We start from the raw sequence: 20282 nt of genomic DNA, 5'->3' as shown, positions 1-20282 counted from the left end.
CCCCCCCGCCGCCGCCCGCCCTCACCGCTCTGCGCCGCGGCGGGTCCCGGGAGGAGGCTGGCCGTGACCAGCAGGAGCGAGAGCGCCACGGGCAGCGGCCCGGAGCCCGGCATCCTCCTGCGTCGGCGGCGGGCCGGTGCCGCGGGGGCGAGGCGGGCGGGCGGCGCGGGGAGGGGGGGAGGGAGGCAGGCACCGGCGGCGGCGGCGGCGGGCAGCGAGGCGGCTCCGGCTCCGTCCTTCTGCCTCCGACCTCCTACCGCAGCGCCGGCTCTCGCGACGCTGCCGCCGGCTCTCGCGAGACTCGGCGGAGAGCGGGGAGGGGGCGACGCGCGGCCCCGGGGCGGCCGCGGCACGTGACGGGGCGGGGCGAGGGGCGGGGCGAGGGGCGGGGCGAGCGCCGGACCCTCCCCGCCCACCCGGGCCGCCCCGCGCCCCGCAGCCGCCTCCGCCCGGGGCCCCGCCGCCCCGCGGGTAACGGCGCCGGGGGCTGGCGGTGTTCGGCAAGGGAGCGGGGCAACCGGAGCCCGGGCGGCGCAGCGCCGGGGCCGCGGAGCTGCTGCGCGGGCGCCAGAGCAGCGAGTGCTTCGTTCCGCAGCCCCGAAATAAGTTGAAACGCGAGTTCGCGTGTCGCCGCGGTCCCCCCGCGCCGCTTCTCGGCCCGGAGCTTGCGTGGCAAAGGGATCTCGCGTTCCGCGAAGCCGCGACCCGGCACACGAGGTGCTGGCGGCAGCGACCGCGAGGGGACATGCGCCGTCCCGCAGCCGCGAAGGTGCTGGGGCGCCGGGGCACACGCCGCCTGCGAGGGGCCTGTCCGTGCCCGGCGCCCGCCGTCACGCCACCCCGGGGCTGCCGTCACGCCACCCCGGGACACCACTCTGTATAAAAACATATAGCGCTTATGTATTTCCCAGGAGAGGGTGCTTTGCGGGGTGGGCGCTGGGCTTGCGGCTGCGGAGCTGGAGGGCCGAGGCCCCGCAGCCCCCGGAGCGCAGGAGTTTGCCCGGCTTAGCAGCAGAACTGGGCGCAGGACGCGCGAGGACCAGCTCCCGCTTCAGCGGACCAGCCCGGACGGCCCCGCCGCGGGGGCTGCGGCGCGCGCCGACGGCCGACGGCCGCGGTTCCACCCTAGGCTGGCCCCATGAACGCCGGGCAGCTCACCCAAGTTCTCTCCTTATTTCCCTGTCTGGAAAATACAGATATGCTGCTGCTCTGGTTGCTCTGGTGATCCCAGCCGAGTGTAAACCCGGTTTAGCTGCCCATTTAAGCCAGATTTCTGACAGCTCTGAATCACAGGACGGCACAAGCGGTCGGAGCGTGCTGCCGAATGCGAATCCATCGTTCTAGCGTGCATCCGAGGCGGGGAGATACAAGATTTGCAGAAGGCTGTGGGAGGGACCGGCACAGAAGGATGCTAACAAATGTGGAAAATCCCTTGAGAACAGATTTTCTGCTTTCTGCTGAGAACCCTGCTTCCAGTCTAGAAATCCCAACAGGATCACACTCCTAAAGGAGTGTCCAAGGAGTGTCTGATACTCCTTATCCTCCCCTCTAGCCAGAGAAGCGGCTCTGGGAGACTGCTAATGCCACTGCAAGCTGTATTGCCCTTTGCAGGGAAACCTTCCCTGCCATTAAATCCCATTAAAATAAATAATTTCTTAATTCTCTGCCTTTACCTCCCTGATCATGGTTATTCTCTGCTGATCCTTAGCAAGCTGAATCCAAGTCCCTTTATTGTCGGCGGGTCTCAGAAACCAGCCCAAAAAGGAAGGTCTGACACACCATTTCCGCGAAAACCCTGCTACTCAACTGAGGCCAACGAAATCGCTGCTTGAGCACCTCAAGACTTTGATGATGGCCATGGACTTGCAACGGCAGCTTCCTGTTGCCAAGGCCGCACAGGAGAAACGTTTAGGCGTGGTTTTAGTTCTTTATGTAATCAGGGTTGTCCCTAGCTCTCCAAGGATGCCACGGTACTAAATTTGATCTGCATCAGATATTCCACTGTGCCGCGTATCCTGCGCTTGAGAATTTCCATGGTGTACTTCCATGACTCACTCTTCTTGCCAGCTGAATCATCTGTGACACTACTATTTGTTTTCCTGCCAAGGTGCAGAAGCACCCTCCTTTTTTCTCCCCGTTTATGGTGCTGTGGAACGTTTCTGACAGGAGCACTTGAAAACCAGCAGGAATCGGCAAGGGGAACCAGCAAGCAAGGCTTCGCGCGGTGGTGTCCTTCCTTCTGCTTTCCGCGTGCTGTTTTGCCTGCTCAACGTTAGCACCAGTGGATTTTGCTGTAACTCTCATTTTTGCAAACACCCACTCAGTATTAGGCCTTACCTACACTCGAGTGTTTTCCAAGTTTGGAACTAGTTAGTGATGCACTTGCCGCTGAGCCTGGTTCGTCTCTGCGCAGGAATACTTGTTCCGTAACCATGGCAGCTCGCCGTGAGTCATCCTGCCAGGGGCCCGGGCCCAAGTTAGCAGCCTTTTTTTCCTCTAACCAGTTCAGTGCACTGCTGTTTTGCTAGATCTTCTCCGCACCGTTGCGTAAGGCGTCCGCCGGCTTTCTCACTCCCCTGGTCCTGTCCCGGGGGCAACGCCGGTCTCGCCCCAGCGCGTGCGCCCGCCAGGCGCTGTGCCGGCTGGAGCGCCGGGCCGGGGCTTCCCACGGAGGCTCGGCTCGGAGATGGTTACCCGGAGCGGGTAAGGAAGAAGGGCGGACTCGGCACAACACGAGAAACCAAAGCGGAGGATTGCCACGGCCTGCCACAGAGGAGGGCCGGTGATGGACCCAGCCTGAAGCCTGCTGTGGTCTTCAAGAACCTTTTGAGGGACAAAACAGGGTTAATACCAGGTCTGTAGTGTGCATGGGCTGTATGGATACAGTAAGATCCGTTCTGCCGTATTTGGTGCCCTGCCATGGCTGGTATGGAAGAAGAAGCTGCTCTTTTACTGTGCAAGACTGTTTCCTCTTACAACAAGTTGTGCTTATAGTGAAGCTGCTGCGTAGAAAAACAGGATTTGCCAATCCTGGATCCACTGTAATATTTATTCACCATAATGGCTTGATAGTGAGAAAAGAACAGGTTTTTTATTACAAATTCCACCAGACCGAATCTTTAAAGCACAGGCCTTATGGGTGCAGTCACCTTCTTTCGAATCTACTACAGAAAAGTTGAAAACTGTGGAAGAATGGTTAAGTGAAAAGGGGCATGATCTCTTAGAAGTGAGCAATCCTGTCTTCACGATGGAGGGAGGATCCCACGGCTATGTGAACTGTCCTTGAGCATTCCTAGACCATTACAAAAGGGGAAGGCAAGTAGTGGTAAACAAGTCAAGGAGGGGGCCGACAAGCCCCTCCACGGGAACAGCAACTTTGCACCAATCGTGTATTCGCTTTAGGCGCGTGAACAGAGACTGTAAACCAATCATAGAGCTATTGCTAGCAATAGCTGTATCGCCTGTCTATATATACTCTGTGTAAGCTCTAATAAAGGGAGAACAATCATACTCACATTGAGACTCCGTCGTTACTCCGGGCCCGTTCCCCCCACTCCGACATCTGGTAGCAGAGGACGGTTTACTTCCGTGACTACCGATAAGAGCTCCGAGACTGCGGTAAGCAGCGAGAGGACGGGAGTGGGGATTGTACGGCTGAGAGGAGTGCTGGCTGTACGCCGCTAGCCCACCAGACACTGAGGCCTCGGGGTTGCACCCCGCCTCTCGGGGAGCAGCATGGAGGCTGATGCTGCCGCCACCTTGCTCGCCGGGATACTCTCTAAGAGAGGGATTGATGCCCCGGTAAAGCAGTTGCACCGATTGATTAAGCTAGGGCAAAAATGGGGACATTTTTCCGACACCCATATGCTATTTTCTGTATCGGAATGGCGAGATTTCGGAGAGACAATGTGGCACAAAACCATCGAAGGGGGGGATAAGGACAAGAAGGAGATAAAGGCAGTACGTGCCCTGTGGAACACGGTCCTGGAGACCCTGGCAGCTATGAAAGCTGAAAGAGAGGTCGCGGCTGCGGCCACAAAGATGCTGAGCCCTGTACCAGCCAGCGCTCCACCGACCCAAAGCAGCACCTCCCCGCATCCCATCAAGGGGGTCACGGGCAAGCCGTATCGAAGCGTTGCAGAAATGCTACAGAAGCTGCGGGGGGGCCCGGTAGAGTCGGTCGGCTCTCCAAAAAAGGGGGAAGTTGCTGCCGAGCCAGCCGGTTCTGATACTGCCGAGAACGCGGAAGTACAGCAGGATGCCTACCAGGAGCCGGGGGAGGGCGGGACAGTTCCTAGTGCCCTGCCTCTGCCGCCCACAGACTCGCGTACGCGGGGGCCGCCTCGATCGTTGGGCCCTCCACCACCGCCCCCCCCACTGCCCTTGCCTCCGTCCGCGCCTGAGGGAGCCAGCAGTGCGCCGCAAGGACCGTGGCGGGAGCCTCCAGCGCTGTCCTCCCCAGAGTCGTCGGGAACAGCCTCGCCTACTACCCCTGTGGGGACAATGCCGTCCACGGCACAGCTGTTCAAGATGTTTGAGCAGCTATCTGAAAAGCTGGAAAAGCTGGAACTAAGAAAGGGGGGGAGGGACCTTCCCCCATGCATGCAACTCCCTAGTGGGTTTGTCCCGAGGGAGTCCCGGTGGAGTGGGATTATCAAAGATGCCATCGTTGAAGGGCAATGGCAATCAACCCCCGCGACGGGTGGGCCGTCGGCCTTGGCCTTCCCGATCCTCTACCAAGGGGGAGATAGGAAATGGGAGCCACTTGATTGGAAGATCCTTCAGCAGGCCCGTAATACGGTGTCTACCTACGGCATCAAGTCCGAGGCAACTCGGCAGATAGTTAGTTGGATATTTTCGGCGGATTTGATGTGTCCGTATGACTGTAAGAACCTGATGAGACTGCTGCTCACGCCAACACAGTACCTTCTGTGGGTGGCCTCATGGCAGCAGCGCAGCACGGAGGAGGCCATGTGGCATCTAGGCCAAGATGACCCCTTGCGAGGGGTCACACCAGAGATGCTGGTTGGGGAAGGAGCCTGGTCCAACTATCTGGACCAGGCCAATTACCCCCCATCCATGCTCCAGCTGTCAGCCCGTCTGGCCTTCGACGCCTTCCTTGCCCTACCAGGGGGAGGCACTCCATCCTTCGGGAACCTGATGCAGGGCGTGACCGAGAAGTACAGTAATTTTATCGACCGCCTCTGGGAGGCGATAATGCAGCACCCTGACCTCACGGAGGACAGTAAGAATCAAATGTTTAAGGTGCTCGCTTTTGACAATGCCAACAAGGTCACGAAGCAAATTCTGGCCAGCCTGCCAAAAGGCGCTGGGGTGGAAGAGATGCTGATGCGGGTTGAAAGGGCCGAGGCGCAGAGGCAAGGTGCCACCGTTGCAGCCGCCGTCCAAGGCGCTGTTGCTGCAGTGGTACAAAAAGACCGCCGGCCTAACCCTAAGCGTCGCCCGTTGGACGCCCCCTTTAAGGGTCGATGCTTTCGATGCGGTGAGGCAGGACACACCCGACCTAATTGTCGCACCCGCATCGCGGTGTGGTGTGACAACTGCCAGAGGAACACAAAAGGGCTAAGACGACAATTCGGTTTAACAGAGAGTGAGGCCCGAGGCATTGTACAGGCCTGCCCAAGATGCGGGAACCATGGCCCAGGCATTGGGCTTGGGGTAAATCCAAAAGGGCTGAAAGCTCTAGAATTATGGCAAATAGATGTCACTCATGTTCCAGAATTCGGTCGATTAAAATATGTACATGTAACTGTTGATACCTTCTCGAAGATGATATGGGCAACTGCATTACCCGGAGAAAAGGCACAACATGTGTGTAAACACCTGTTGGCCTGCTTTGCCGTGTTGGGCGTGCCTGAACGCATAAAAACGGATAATGGACCTGCCTATGTCAGCCAAAAATTCAGGGCATTTCTGTCCCGATGGGGAGTTGATCATGTTACAGGAATCCCACGCTCACCCACCGGACAGGGCCTAGTGGAGCGCACCCATCAAGTGTTAAAGGACTACCTAAGGAAGCAAAAGGGTGAGGAGACGGATGCACAGCAGAGGCTGCACCGTGCGCTCTTCACCCTGAATTATCTCTGTCTCGTGGGCGACCGTGAGGAACCCCCGGTGATCATTCACCACCAAAATCTTAAGTTTGATAATACAACAACATTACCACAGTTTAAAGTAATGTATCGGGACCCAGTCTCCGGAATACGGATTGGGCCCGCCCCTGTTGTCTTTAATGGTCGAGGTTATATGTGTGTCTCCGCAGATCGTGGTCCAGTGTGGGTACCCAGCAAGAACGTGAAGCCTGTCTTGACTCACCATGACTCATCTAGCGAACAAGAAGACAGAGATCCTGATTCTGGGAATACTGTTCCCAGTGGTAATGACTTTCCACAAGATTGAGCACAGACAAAATATGCGGGTTACCTGGGCGAACAAAACAGGGCCACAAGCCTTTTGTCTGTCGCTAGCTTCTGCTACGCAGCCCTTTAGAACCTGCCTAGTAGGAATCCCCGGCTATGATAAAAGCGACTTTTCTGGGTATAGCAGGGGGAGGTGCAACAGCAGTATGCCTGCTAGTAACTGTAGTGCCGCGCTTATTAATGCTTAGGCGGATGGCTAACTAACCTGTTTGGAAATCTACCACAGTGGCTAACAGGGTTGCTTACTGAAGGCTCACGCACCTTAATGATCCTTGTAGTCATAGGTTTGTGTTTATGTGTAGTATTAAGCTGTATTAAGAAAGCTCTGCTGAAAGTAGTGAACCAAGCCTGGATTGCCCAAAAACAAGAAGGGGGAATTGTGGAAGAATGGTTAAGTGAAAAGGGGCATGATCTCTTAGAAGTGAGCAATCCTGTCTTCAGGATGGAGGGAGGATCCCACGGCTATGTGAACTGTCCTTGAACATTCCTAGACCATTACAGAAGGGGAAGGCAAGTAGTGGTAAACAAGTCAAGGAGGGGGCCGACAAGCCCCTCCACGGGAACAGCAACTTTGCACCAATCGTGTATTCGCTTTAGGCGCGTGAACAGAGACTGTAAACCAATCATACAGCTATTGCTAGTGCATGCTCTATCACCTGTCTATATATACTCTGTGTAAGCTCTAATAAAGGGAGAACGATCATACTCACATTGAGACTCCATCGTTACTCCGGGCCCGTTCCCCCCACTCCGACAGAAAACGTAGGGTAGAGCATGAAACGTTGTGTGACATCTAGCAGGGAACCTAGCTACTGCAGGGGTTTTACGGGGCTGAGCAGTGCTGCGTAACGTTGGTTAATGCTTCGATGGCGACAAGCTAGTGAAAACACAGATCTGCACTTCAGCGGACTCAAATCGGCTGGTAGCCGGCCACGTGCACGATGTACCTGCAAGGCAAAATGTCTCTGCGTGGAAAGGCTGCGTTGCTGAACGCGTGATCAAGATACACATTGCATTTGTTTTGCATCTGCAGGGGAGAGAGATAGATGGGTTAACAGAGACGTAATGCAACACGTATACGTTACGTAGGGCTAGCCGGAGCGCGGCTCGAGCCGCTGGGCTCCCGGGCCGCGGGGGCTGCTGCTTGCCTTGCAGAGTGCCAGGGGCGTCCTGCTCTGCGGCTCACGTCCCGCTCGTCTTACAGCCCAAGGGGGGCTACCGCCCACGGGGGAACGGGCCTCCTTATGGGACGCAGGGAAGAGCAGCTCGGGGCGGTACACGACTTACTATGGGACGTTTAGGGGAAGGACCAAACCCGGGAAGGGAGGAAAGAGCATGGGAAAATAAGGGAAAAGGGGATAAAAAAGGTTGGTCATATATAACCAGTGCACTTGTCTGGCCATACCCTGCGGCTGACCACCACAGTCCTATTAATTTTTTTTTTAAATTCAACTCCATTTCTAAGCATTTTCCTGGGCAAGGGGCTCTCTATTCCACACGCGTGCGTGTATGGAGGTCTACGTGCCAGCACCAGGAATCAGACCACGAGTCGCAGGGCGCCCCGTGCCTGGGGTGCCAGCAAGCGGAGAGCCCCGAGCGCGTGCATATCGCGTGGGCGCACACGTCAGCATGTGACAGCTAGCAGATATCAAGCTGGATTAGTCAGCAAGCAGGAAAAGAGGCTGCGGAGCCAGGTATGGAGGAGGCCGCAAGTCCGGGCCAGATGCTGGAGACACCAGAGGGTCCGAGAGCCGGCTCCTGGAGGGACTGGGGTCCGGGCCAGCTACCGGGGAGAGCGGGAGCCCTGGGGATTCACCAAGAGACCCATTTGTGTGCGCGGGCAACCAGAGGATACAAGACCAGCTACCAGGTGGATCGAGTGTCTAAAGCCAATTGCTGGAGGGATCCACGTTATATGTATTTTCCACTAACAGGATTTCATCCTGAGCAGCCAGAGAAGATGAGGCTGTTGGTGCTGCTTGTGTTTGCACAAGTGCTGTGTATCAGTCTGTGTATATATGTGCAGGACGTAGGTGTGCCTGCCGGGAATACAGGCTCAGCATCGCCGGACCCGGGCATGTGATGCTGCAGCAGCCTCCCCTCTGTCAGGCCACCAGGATTCGGCAACTCCTAACCCTGCCACGTCAAAAAAATGACAGCTAGAAAGTCAGTGGTTGCTGACTGATGGGAGAATGGGAGCTGGGAGGAAATGCCAACAGGAAAAGAACAAGGCGAGGGGACCAGCTTTGTGCAAAAATCATGGGGAAAGGAGGAGCAGGAAAGAAGGAGATGGAAGAGAAAATCCTGAAGAAAAGAAATGAAAAAGGGGAAAAAGGTTGAACTGGAAAAGTGCTCTCAGAAATGACAGAAAAACCTCAAAGCTTGTAAAGGCAGAGAAGTGGTGCTTCTGAAGGAGAGGAAAGTCCCTAGGAAAGTAATGAGAGAAGATGGGGATGGATGTGCTTTCCTCTTTTGGAGACAGTTAGCTTTACACGTCTCGACTCCACTGGTAATGGCAGTTTGGTTATTTCTAGCAACCCCCCCATCCTCCTACATATTCAAATGTTCCTGTCAGAACTGGTCAAAATGTTTTAACTGATTTTTTTTTTCCCCCTGAAGAGAAATGTCTTTTCAAGCAAAACAAACATTGTGACAGAAAGTGTAGTTTTGGTCAAAATGATGTGCAATGTAAACACAAAAAGAGTCCAAATGAGAAATGTTGGTGTATCTTGATTGTTTTTTGTTATACTAGAAAAAAACCTGAGCTTTCTCTTACCTCGACTTATTTTTCTGCAGAAAAGGGGGAAGAATAAAAAAGTGCTTTTTTTCCCCTCCCCCTGAACCAACCAAAAAATTATTTTTCATAATTGCAAATTCTTCCTCCGATTCATTCACGCGGTAATGTTTTTCTCCCCCCCACCCCCCCAATTTTTTGTTAAACTGAGCGCAACAGCTTAGTTTCCAGGTGCAAGTGGACAAGAGCTGTTCCCCGACCCGGTCGTCCCGGGGGAAGCAGGCACCGCTGGCGCTGGAAGCGGCTCCGGCCGCGCTCTCCGCAGCCCGGGTCACAGCGAGGGGCTGCCGGCTGAAAGGCGAGGAGGGGAAACCCGAACATCTGGAGCGATTTGCGGGAAGGTGCATTTGCGGATGATGCCGGCAGAACTAGACGGCAGGTGGCACCCATGGATTAGCGCAGGACCAGCTCTGCGGCGGGCGCGAGCCGGGCTGGGGCAGCTCGTCGTGCTCTGCATTGCCTGGACGTGCCCGAGTGTCAGGGCATCTCCTCGGGAGGTAAAATGGCACGAGGGTGCCAGGGAGCTGCTCCCCATCGCACGTACGAGCAGCTCTGTGTCCTGCGTGCAGTGGCCTGGGGCACCTCCTGCTGCAGGCTATTCCCCAGAGCCATCCATGATGTTTTTAGCCTGGAGATAGGGCTTAGCTTTGGTCCTTGCATGGAGCAAGGGCACAAAACCTCACTGAGGTCTCTACAAAGCAGGGGTGATGGTTTGGGGAGCAGCAAGGGCTGGCTGCTCCCTAAGGGATGGGGAGCCGAGGGGGACAACACAGCCAGCAGGGCAGGGGCCTCGCTGGCCAGGGTCCAACCCCCCCCCATACCTGAGCAAGGTAAACCAGGGAAGCAGCCAGGGTCAATCCAGAGTCCAGATTATTGGTCAGGTCCATAACAATGGACAGGTCTGAGGTCAAGCTGGGAAGCTGGTCTGGGAGCTGGGGAGCTAGAGCCACAGGACCCACAGCCAAGCTGGAGACCAACAGCCCTACAGCAGAGCTCAGAAAGAGAGCGGGGGCCCTGGGCTGAGCTTAAATGAGCTCCTGGTCATGGGCAGGGGGTGGGTGGGGGTCCCAGGTGGGGCAGCTCAAGGCCATTAACGCCCGTGGAGGTGCTGAGCTTGCAGGCAGAGGTTGCCCAGGAGGCGAAGGGAGCCACGTGGTCCCTCACCTCCTCGCCAGGGCTCTGCATGGTCGAGCATCCCCTGGGCCTCCTGAGAAGGAGGGGACGGGCCGACCCTTGACTTTCGCCCCCCGCCGGGTGCCCTGCGAGGCCTAGCGCTTTGGAAAGCGTCCCCTGTGCGCGCGCACCGCCGCGGGACGGGTGCTGGGGCGTCGATGAGAGCGGCGCTCTCGTGGCCTTGCTCTGCCCGCAGCTCCGTCGCTGCCCCGCGGCTGCCAGCCGCGCAGAGCCAGCCAGGCGGAAACGCCGATACGTCCGACTAAACGCCTGTAATTAGAATGAAACGAAGGCAATAAGGCCTGGATCATCCGGAGGCCAGCGGAGGGCAGGGGAGGGAACGGCCCGGGCAGGAGCTGGTTGCACGAATGGCAGCCCAGCTCTCCCGCAGCGATGGGTGGCGGGCGGCTGTACGTGCAAAGATATTTATTTTCAGCGTCCCCTGCAGGTCAGCCTTGCCCAGCTAAATCAAGATTAAAGGTGCTAGCCTGCCTTTGCGGTGCGGTAAGTGATACGGTTAGCTAAGCCTGCCCTCAGCGCAACCTATTTTCCTAATCCAGCGTGCTGCAGGAGGTCAGATTAGACGTGTGGTTTTTCTAGCCTTCAAATCCCCGGCTCCATTTCCTTCCTCGGGCTGGGGCCAGGCTTTCCAAGCTGGGGCTGCCCGGGGATGGAGGATGGTGCTCCCAGTCTCAGGTGCAAACTGCATAAGAAGCCTTTTTAAGAGCAGTTCAGTGGGAATTAGCTGAGCTGCTCCGGATCCTTTGGGGTGCAACAAGGCAGCATCTCACAGAAAATGCGGAGTTGCAGAAGAGGAGGGAAGGAAGAGCCTGAGCCAGAGGATCTTCAGAGGAGAGGGCACATTTATTTTAACTAGGGATGCAACAGCTCAACAAAAGCAATTTGACGAAACCTGAGGCTCCCTTCTCCCTTGAGAACACGACACCAAAACCAGATAGCGACCATGGGGAAGGAGGGGCGGCAGATCCAGCCCCCAGCCTCTCTGGTGTCAGGGCCCCGAGTGCACTAACAGCCCTTAATGGCCTGAGCAGCCTCACCTGGGACCCCACCACCCTCTGCCCGTTGCTCCTGGGCTGCATTTAAGCTCAGGCCTGGCCCCCTGGCCTGGGCTGTGCTGGTGAGCCCATACCTGGTCCTGCCTTGCTGCTGAGCTGGGCCTCGGCCCAGGAGCTGGATTCAGGGCTGGGACCGTGTCAGTCCGTACTGTGGACTAGCACTGAGTTGAATGGGAGGAAGAAAACAGGTTGGATATTTCCCATGGGTGAATTTTAGGATGTAATGCAGTGTGTTGTAAGGGAAAAGGTCTGAGCTTTGGAGCTTCTTGCACCCTGGGCAAAAGCAGCTGAGGAAGCTGCAGCAGAGAGGGCTGGGAAAAGCTTCTGGATGCAAGCACAAAAAAAGCAATTTCTGTGGAAGAGGTTTTTTTCAATAGGGGAAAATGAACAACAGGGATAGCGGTGAGTAACCATGGGCTCAACTGAATATCTTCAGTATCTCACCTACAAAAGCTCTGCGGAGTGTCAATAGGGGAGGTTTAATTGATGGCAAACATTACGGCTGGTACAGAATTGGAGGAGCCTCGGACTGAGCAGGGAGGACTCTTATAGCAGCGAACAGATGAGCATTGTGAAAGATGACTATGATTCTTTGGGCATTTCTGGGTTAGATTGCAGTAAAATTGCAGCAAAAAGCAATTTTGCTTTAATCAATGAAATAACAAAGCCCTAACATAGTGACGAGCAGAAGGCGTCAGAAGATAGGAAATTGTCAGCATTGCTGGAGCTGAAAGATAAGATTGTACTCCCCAGAGCTAGGCTGAAAGAGGACGAATTATCCAGAGGGACAATTCAGAGAGAAAATAATGTACAATTAAAATTGTTTGAATTACCCTTTTAGGGAAGCATGGGGAGGGGGAAAAGCCAATTCCAGTGGAAAGTCTGAAACCTCCCTCTGGCATGCTCTTAGAAAGCAGAACTAGGTTTTTTGGGGGGGAAAAAAGATGATAAACTGGCTAGGGCAGCCCCTAAGGGAGAGGAAGGGACGTGTTAAGAGGGACCCTACAGAAAAGGGAGGTGGTGGCCATGCTCTGCTCAGCACGGATGGGCCCTCAGCCGAGATCCTGTGCCTGCTCTTGGCTGTCAGACATGACACGGTCAAATTGGAGAAAATCCAGAAGGAAACCGCAGAGACCGGAGGTTTTAAAAAAGCACAGCCTCCAGGGAAAGGTGAAGCGACTGAGGTTGTTTAGTCTAGAAAAGAGCTGCCCGAAAAAGGATGGGCACCTTCTGGCACGTGAAAGGGAACTTGGCTTTTTTTCAAAGCAGGAGTGGGACCAGGAAGAGCTTAATCTGTAGAAAAGCAAATTTGGGCTTAGCACTGAGAGGAAACCTGTCTGTGAGCCCCAAAGAGTGGGAGGGAGGCTGGAAACCTCATCCCTGGAGGTCATGGCTGGAAGCTGTGGCTGCTTTGCCTCTGGGGAGCAGGGCCGGGTGCTGGGGCCAGGTGCTGCTCCGGCAAGCCCAGGGTGCGAGGAGCAGCGGGGTTGGTGGGTGCTCCGGGGGGCCTGGGCAGCTGCGAGCAGCAGCCCCTCGATGGGGAGCATCATGCCACCCTTTGGCTGGTCCCCTCCCTGGGAGCAGGGGATGCAGCCTGCGCTGGCGAGGGGCAGCGTTGCGCCCCGTGGCGCTGGGGCCTTGGGAAATCGGTGGTTTGGAAACCGCGTGGCCCCCCGGACTCCCACGTGCGACGTGTGGGCTCCAGAGAAAGCCGGGACAGACGGGGGGGTGCGGAGGCACGGGGGTGTTGCAGTTTTCTGCTGACCCCTGCTTCAGGGCTGGTCTGAGCACTGTGCAAACAAGCCAAAGGCTAAAGGTTTGAAGAAAATCTGCTAGAGGAGCATGTTTGCACAAGCTCAAATAACTGTCCCAAAGCTGCTTGTCACCGCGGTGGGGTTTAGTGTGGGCCCCTTGCTGGTCTCTAGGGTGTCCTGCTGCGGGATGGGGGGGTCTCTGCTGCAGACCTCCACCAAGGCTCCCTGGGCGGTCAGGCTGCTGCCCGAGCGTGGGGGAACGAGCAGCTGATTTTTAATTCATCCTGAACGTTGTCTTTGCTCAGACCCATGAGTGGGAATCTCCTGCCTCAGCCCGCTCTCAGGTCTGGTGGGACTGTTCCTAAGCAGGTGGCAGGGTATTTGGGAGAAAGGCAGTGTATCCCAGGCGGTAAGAGCTCCTAAAAAGCTCATGATTCCTCTTGCCATCCCACTAGCCACCTGTCGAGAGGCCCGGCTCCAAACAGATGGCTACGGGTAGGACTGCGATGTGGGTAATGGTGCGAACGCAGCAACTTGTGCACGATACGTTTGACATGTTGCCATGGGACAGCTGCAATTTATAAGCCTAAAGCATCAGTCACAGATGAGCTTAGTGGTGATCTTTTTTTTGCAGTTGCCATATTCCCTTGCTGGCAACCGCATCGGAGGAAGAAGAGAATGAGGAGGAAGATGGTGCTGAGATGAAGCTGCTGCTTTGGGAAGGGCCTTTTTTTGGATCAGCTCTGTTCTCTGCAGCACAAGGTGGGCTCCAAAAATAAGCTTTGCCTGCCAGGGGGAGGATGTGGTGGCAGGCTGGGTATGGTTAGCAGTGACAGCGCAATGTTGGAGGAACAAGAGCACTTTGCAGAAGCAATGGAGGAGCTCCTGTCTCTGCTGAGACTTGCATGGCCAACGCCATCTGGGAGTGCACAGTGCCCCCTGCTCCTGGGGGCTGGTTCACCATGGGAAGAACCACCCTGGCATGAACATGGGCATCCCTCACCCCATGCTCTAGGTCCTGCAGGTCCATCGATCCACACTGGGTGTGGGTGAGCCTGGAGATGGCTGTGCCCCAGTGCTCTGCTTCCTGACACCAGCTGCCCCATGAGCAGCACCATGGGGGTTGTCTGGCTCCCCCTCACTTCTGTCACTTCCCCTCCCCCCCAAGTGTCCCTTCTCCCACATTGTATTAACTCCATCTCCCCCATGACCCCTCTGGACAAGCTATAGGACAATGATGGCTAGGAGAGAGCAGGGTGGCCCAGGGATGGGTGGACAACACGTGCCGCCATGAGAGCTGGCTGCTCCCAAGGGCATGGAGAGTTGCTGGGACAGCTTGCCTTGCCCTCAGCCTCCCTCCTCCACTGAACTTCCCACAAACCAATAGGACCTGAGTTGCCCCTTAGTCTTCTACCTCATTTCAGACTTGATTTAAAGTTTGCCAGTGAACTAGCCCATTCCTGGGGAGAAGATGGAAAGCCAGCCAGTGGGATCCGCACCTTGTTTGCCCGGTTGGTGAGGTCTGAAAGGGAAATTCGTTAGTGTCTATCAGCAGGGATGCTAACGGCATCGCGGGCCCCTTTCTGCCTTTAGGGGATGCTGCTTCCCTCATACTCCTGCGGCTCTGGAGGCTTTTGCTGGCAAGGTGGGGACGCTGGGCAGGAGAGGACCGCTGCCCTCTGGCACGGCGTGCCTGTGTGCTGCTGGCGGGCTGTACCCTCAGGAGCCCAAACGGCAGATGGTGAGCAACGACTGGGTGCGGGCGGCTGCCAAGCAAGGCCTGCCGTGCTGCTGCGCCAAGTCCTGCAGGATATCTGGCAGGCATTTCCTAGCTGGGAGCCACGGTCCAAAGGGCACCAGGATGCAACGCAGCCTTGGAGGCTCAGCTCTCTAGAGCCATTCGCCCAACAGATTAAGGTTACATTACGTATGTGCTTTGTGGAGAAAGCCTGGAGGCTTGCATAAGCTCGGTCCTGCCTTGCTATAAGGTTCTGCCAACTTCACATGCCTTAAATTGTAAATAGAAGCGTCATGTGCATGACTGAGCTGGCATTTAACCACTCTGTGCAGGTGCTAGGTGAGGCTCGCGTTGCACATGAGCTGTGAACAGCACGTATCCTTTGCAGCGAGTCTTGAGTGCCACTAGGTTGAATACCTAACGGCCAGGCAAACTTGTTTTCTGTGTGCAACTCGTTCTTTGCCAACGTGACACCTCTTGAAGTTCTGCATGGCGGGACGGTAGCGTAACCGCCTTTTCCTGGAACATGGTGATCCCACCACACAGTGCTGCAGCTCCTCCTTGGCCCTGCCCGGGTCTTTAGTCCACTCGATCTCCTGCGTGGGTGTGCGCAAGGCTGGCTGTGCTGTTTTGTGCTGAATTCCAGGTGTTTGGGGAGTGAATGGCAGCGGCGCCTTGGAAATAGCACTCTGCTGTGCTGCCTAAATGGGATTTGCTTATTGTTGCAATGTGGTTTTTTTAGAGTTGATTGAGGAAAATGCATTAAGGAAAGGCTTTAGGGAAATTACTTTTTTCAAAGCATATATTGAGCAAAGCCATACTGAAGAATCTTGCAGAAGTATTACTGGAAAAAAAACCCTTTCTCTGATAAGAAAATACCTTCCTAATATTTACAGGCCGCTAACTGCTCTGAACCGAACACATTTTTCTGGGAGATTGAGATGCAGTGCGTGCTGTGGGACCTTCGCCCTGTGTCGGGGCGGCCGTGCAGCCCCTGCTTCTGCCCCCATCTCCTGCTTGGCCTCCACTGGAAAGCGCAAATAGCCGGAGCTGAGCCGGGGCACCTGGTGCCTGCAGTCGCTGGACATGCAGTGCAGGGAGATGCGTTTTGCAAAGCTGTCGGCGCTGGACGTGGGGCGTTTCTTTGGTCTCGTGTTCTGCTGGCGCAATATCCCTGCCTGCTTGTTGTGGAGGAGTGATGCACTTCACTCTAAGAGGGAAGCAGCACTGTGTTTATTGTGGTAAGACAGCGACTTAAAGTTCAATTGTAAATAAGAATGATTTAATGAGGTTCGATTGGCAAGGTTCACTCAGTTATTTCCTGCATGAAGGACAGGGTCAGATGCATGTGCAACGGAGACCCTCCTGTTGAGTCACGAGGTTCAGACTGGACCCCCTTGCTTTCCAAACTCCCCCTCGGAGAGGAGCCTAGGTGTGGCTGGATCTGATCCTAGTCTCAGACTTGGTCAACAGTTTGTCTAAGGGATTAGGTGCACAATTAATCAGAGAGAACTCGGCGGAGTTTCGCAAAGTTTGCAGAAGTTCAGCATGCTGTTAATCACTTACTGAGGATCTGCTGCGGGGGAGGAATCTCTCAGCCTTGAGGAGTAACCTTGAGAGCGTCCCCGCTCAAGAGGAGGTTCTGCCGTGCAGCCCGCTGCCGTGCAGGAGAGCTCAAGGGGCTCTGGGCTGCCCCCTATTTATGGGGGGGAGATGGTTGACTCATAGTCATCCGTGCACGCTCAATTAGCCCCTGCATACGTGCTGTTTACAGGGAGGTCAGGTTGAGGGAGTGAAAGCACATCGGAGGGGGGAAGGAGCACATGGTCACACTGCTCCCTTCCAGCCTGGCACCCGCAGCCCAGCTAAAGGAAGATGAGGTGGGACCAGCCCCTGCTATCTGGCAGGGATGAGGATGGCTCTGGGACAGCAGAGGATGCTGCAGTGACAGGCTCTCGTGCTGCCCAGAGGGGTAATGCCTTTGGGGGAGCAGTTCTTGTGTTTTTCAGATTTTGGAGAAAATCTGCTTTTCTTTTGGCCTCCCTCAGCCTCGCTGGGGCTGCTGGAGACCAGAGGTGGTGGCAGCACAAGAAACGCTGTCTTGTAGGTGCTGCTAGCTGCAGGGCTGGGCTGGCTGGCGGGGGAGCCTGGGAGGGATATGGAAACGAAGGGGGAGGAAAGAAGGGAAGAAAAGTCATTTTCTGTGGCTGGGGGAGGGAGGATCCTTGAAGGGGCCTGGTGCACGGCTCAGCCCAACGGCAGAACCGAAAGGCGCCTTTTCGTCCTGCAGCGTCTGCTCCAACAGCAAAAGCTGCACTCCCAGCCCTTCCTTGCACGGGTGCTCCTGCACCAGGAGTTGGTTTGGGGGTGCCAATCCTGCTCCCCGCGAGGTCATTGCAGCGGTTGGCATTGGGGCCCTGCAGTTTTGCTAGCCTCCCGGTGGCTTCGGGCATCTGGAGCGCATTGCCGGGCTCGCCGCCTGGGAACGAGTGTCGTTTGCCGCAGGAACGCTGAGCTCTCTCCAAAGCTGCCTCCTTCCCACCGTGCCACGTGCACAGACCTAAAACATCTGGACGCAGCCAGCGGGGAGTGAGTCAGCCTTCCTAGTGCTGACCCTGCGTCTCGGGGTGGGCGCATCCAATGTGCTTTGGCGCTGCCGCTCATGAGCGAGCAGGATTTATGCTGTCTCAGGTGTGGCCTCATCCAGAAAGGCTCTGCAGTGCTAGGGTAGTGTGCCGGCAGCATCTGCTCCGGGGACGGCTCGCTGCTCAGCCCCGGCCCGCTTCGGAGCAGCCTCAAAACCCCCTTCCTGCTCCCTTGCGATCCTTTGCTTTCCGCCCTTGCAATGCTCCGTGCGCTGGTGCTCAGCACCCTTGCAACACTCCTTGCGTGAGCATCTGGCTTCCTCTTCTCCTTGGCTTCTGGGTCGGTTCTTTCCGGGCACAGACCATTTTCTTGAAAACAGACTTGGAGCAGTGAGTGCCGATACCGCGTCTCACGGATTAGAAACGGCTCTGCCCCTGGGACCCGCCGCTTTTACCTCTTCCTTGCTCCCTGCGCAGGAAAACCATGATTTACGGCGGGGTTGGCAGGCCCGAGAGCAGTGCAGATGCCACGTGCCAAAGACGGATGCGCCGCTGTGGTGGAGCGCAACAAAACCCCCTCACCCTGACCTCGGGCCCATCTGACCGCAAATAACTGACAGTGCCCAGGGCTGACCAGGAGCAACTAGGAGATACTGGTTGCAACTGGTGAGGCCAGAAACGGGCATGAGATCAACAGAAAAGGTACATCTCCACACCAGATACCGTACAACCACGAGTCAGACTGTGCCCATAGCCAGCGCTGCAGCCTAGAGCCCACAGAGCTCTCCTGCGCGGCGGCGGATGTCCCCTTGAGTTGGGACACCTCTCCGGGAGTTAAGAGAACCTCTGATGAGAAACCGAGACTTGAGCAATAACAAATGTGCAGTAAGATTTGCTCGCTGTGACCATGCTGTATCGCCATCTTCACTAAATCTGTGATAAACCCAGAGGTGATAACACCACTACCTTGACAGCTGTGAGCTCCAGGTCTGCAGCAGAAGGTCCAGAGCTAATTTCTTCATCTTATGTCCGAGGATCCTGCAGCGGTATCTGTGCTTGTGCACCCACAGCCGTGGGGCTTCTCCCCCCGCTCTCGGCCGTGCCCTTTGCGGCACGCTGGGGCTACGGATCAGCTGGATCCAGATTTGCCGGGGTGCCACAATCCGGCTATCCCGCCTCTCCTTGATCACATTCGGGCTGGCTGTGAAATTAGACTTGCAAATTGCAGCCTTTTCTTTGCCTCTCTTTCTTTTTTTTTCTTTGCCAGCTTCATTATTATGCACATTTCTTATGCACATACCTTAGGTACTTCGGGGTTTGAGGAAGGAAAATTAGTCAAAAATAATCATTTGAGCAGAGAACATTTACTATTTTAAGTTCCTTGCTGGAAGCCCTTTCATTGTTAATTAGGAACAGGCTTGCAAGAGTCATAATTTAAATTTTCAGTTGAGTTTTGATGCTGAAAATCTGCCTGCATTTCCAAGTACCTTTTTGGGGTTTTACTTTTTTTTTTTTTCCCCCCTCCACTCTGAGCAAGCTCCCGGTGCTCAGACACTCGCTGTGCCTTCCCAGGCTGATGGGAGCAGAGCTGCGTGCTGCAGGAGGAAGGCTCCCGCTTCGCGGGGCACATCTGAGCTGCCGCTTCAGCTGCCGGCTTTGGAAGCCCGCTCGCTTCCTCCTCCAGCCTCCTGGCTGCTGTCACCCACGGCGCCTGGGCCAAGACCGGCAGCCTCGTTGCCGCTTCCCTCGCTGCAAAATCTTAACTTCTTCCTTGCCCGCAGGAGGAAAAAAAAGAAGAATGAATCACATGGTTTTAAATATAGCACGTTTCAGGTTATTTTTATTTGCTTTGTAGTTTTGGGCTCTGCAGGTTGACTGGTTGCAGCTTCCCTCTGTAATCAGAGGGGCGAGGAACTTCCTTCCTCCTTAGAGCTTTGGGTCTGTCATTTCTGCCTTGGGCACCTGGCTGCGGGAACGTGGCCTCCCGGACACGACTGTGCCACTGATGTGGCTGTGCTGCCCACGGGGAGCTGCCGGGGCCCGGGGAGCTGCCAGGGCCCGGGGCCCTGCTGCCTTTCTTGGAGAAACCAGGTTAAAAACATGGAGCTGCTTCCTTGGGGGAAACGCATCCACCACGCGGGTGCCTGCCGTGGAGACGGGCATCCCGGGGAAGGGTGTCGTGGTGGTGCGAGCGGGGTGTTCCTGTGCCCTGCTCTTCTCCCTTTCCCATCGGCCCTTCCTCCTGCTCCCATCTTCTCCTCTCCCGAAGGAGAAAGCGGGGCTGGCAGGAGGAGAAACCCCCAAACCGCTGCGAGATGGGAACTAAACCGGGCCCTGCTGTTAACTTTTCCAGGGGAACTGTGGTCCCTGCGCGCAGCATGGATACTGGAGGGGAGCTGCTTTGCCCGACGGGTTTTCCAAAAGCAGAGCCGGGTGCAGCCAGCCCCGGACCTTGTGCGTGGGAAATGCTGCCGGGGGGTCGCAAGGGACCCCGAACTGAGCAGGGGTGAGGAGGAGGCGGCGGGTTGCGTGTGCACAGGCCGACCGCGTCCCCCTGCTCCCCGATCCGCCCCGGCGAGCAAGCGAGAGGACGAGGGGCCCGGGGGACGGGGACGCCCTCGTTGGCGCCTCTTGCATCATGCGCTTCGTGCGCTTCCATGTTGCTCGTCGCTGCCGGCGGCCGCGGTCGCTCTGTGCACGCGTAACCGCCGCCTCCTCCTCG

General features: G+C 56.2%; 1 protein-coding gene across 1 annotated transcript in view; it reads right to left on the bottom strand.

The window, feature by feature from the left end:
- Positions 1–163, bottom strand: part of NPTN (neuroplastin) — a 57989-nt gene extending 57826 nt beyond the window's left edge. The window contains exon 1 of the mRNA XM_067305418.1: positions 26–163. Within this exon, the coding sequence (XP_067161519.1) occupies positions 26–113 (88 nt within the window). The 5' untranslated portion in view covers positions 114–163. The remainder of the gene's footprint in view (positions 1–25) is intronic.
- Between the last annotated feature and the right edge of the window lie 20119 nt (positions 164–20282).

The sequence above is a fragment of the Apteryx mantelli genome, chromosome 15 (assembly GCF_036417845.1).
Source record: "Apteryx mantelli isolate bAptMan1 chromosome 15, bAptMan1.hap1, whole genome shotgun sequence".
Lineage (NCBI taxonomy): Eukaryota > Metazoa > Chordata > Aves > Apterygiformes > Apterygidae > Apteryx > Apteryx mantelli.
The sequence above is the reverse complement of the archived record's forward strand: the minus strand, read 5'-3'. Positions and strand labels throughout refer to the sequence as shown.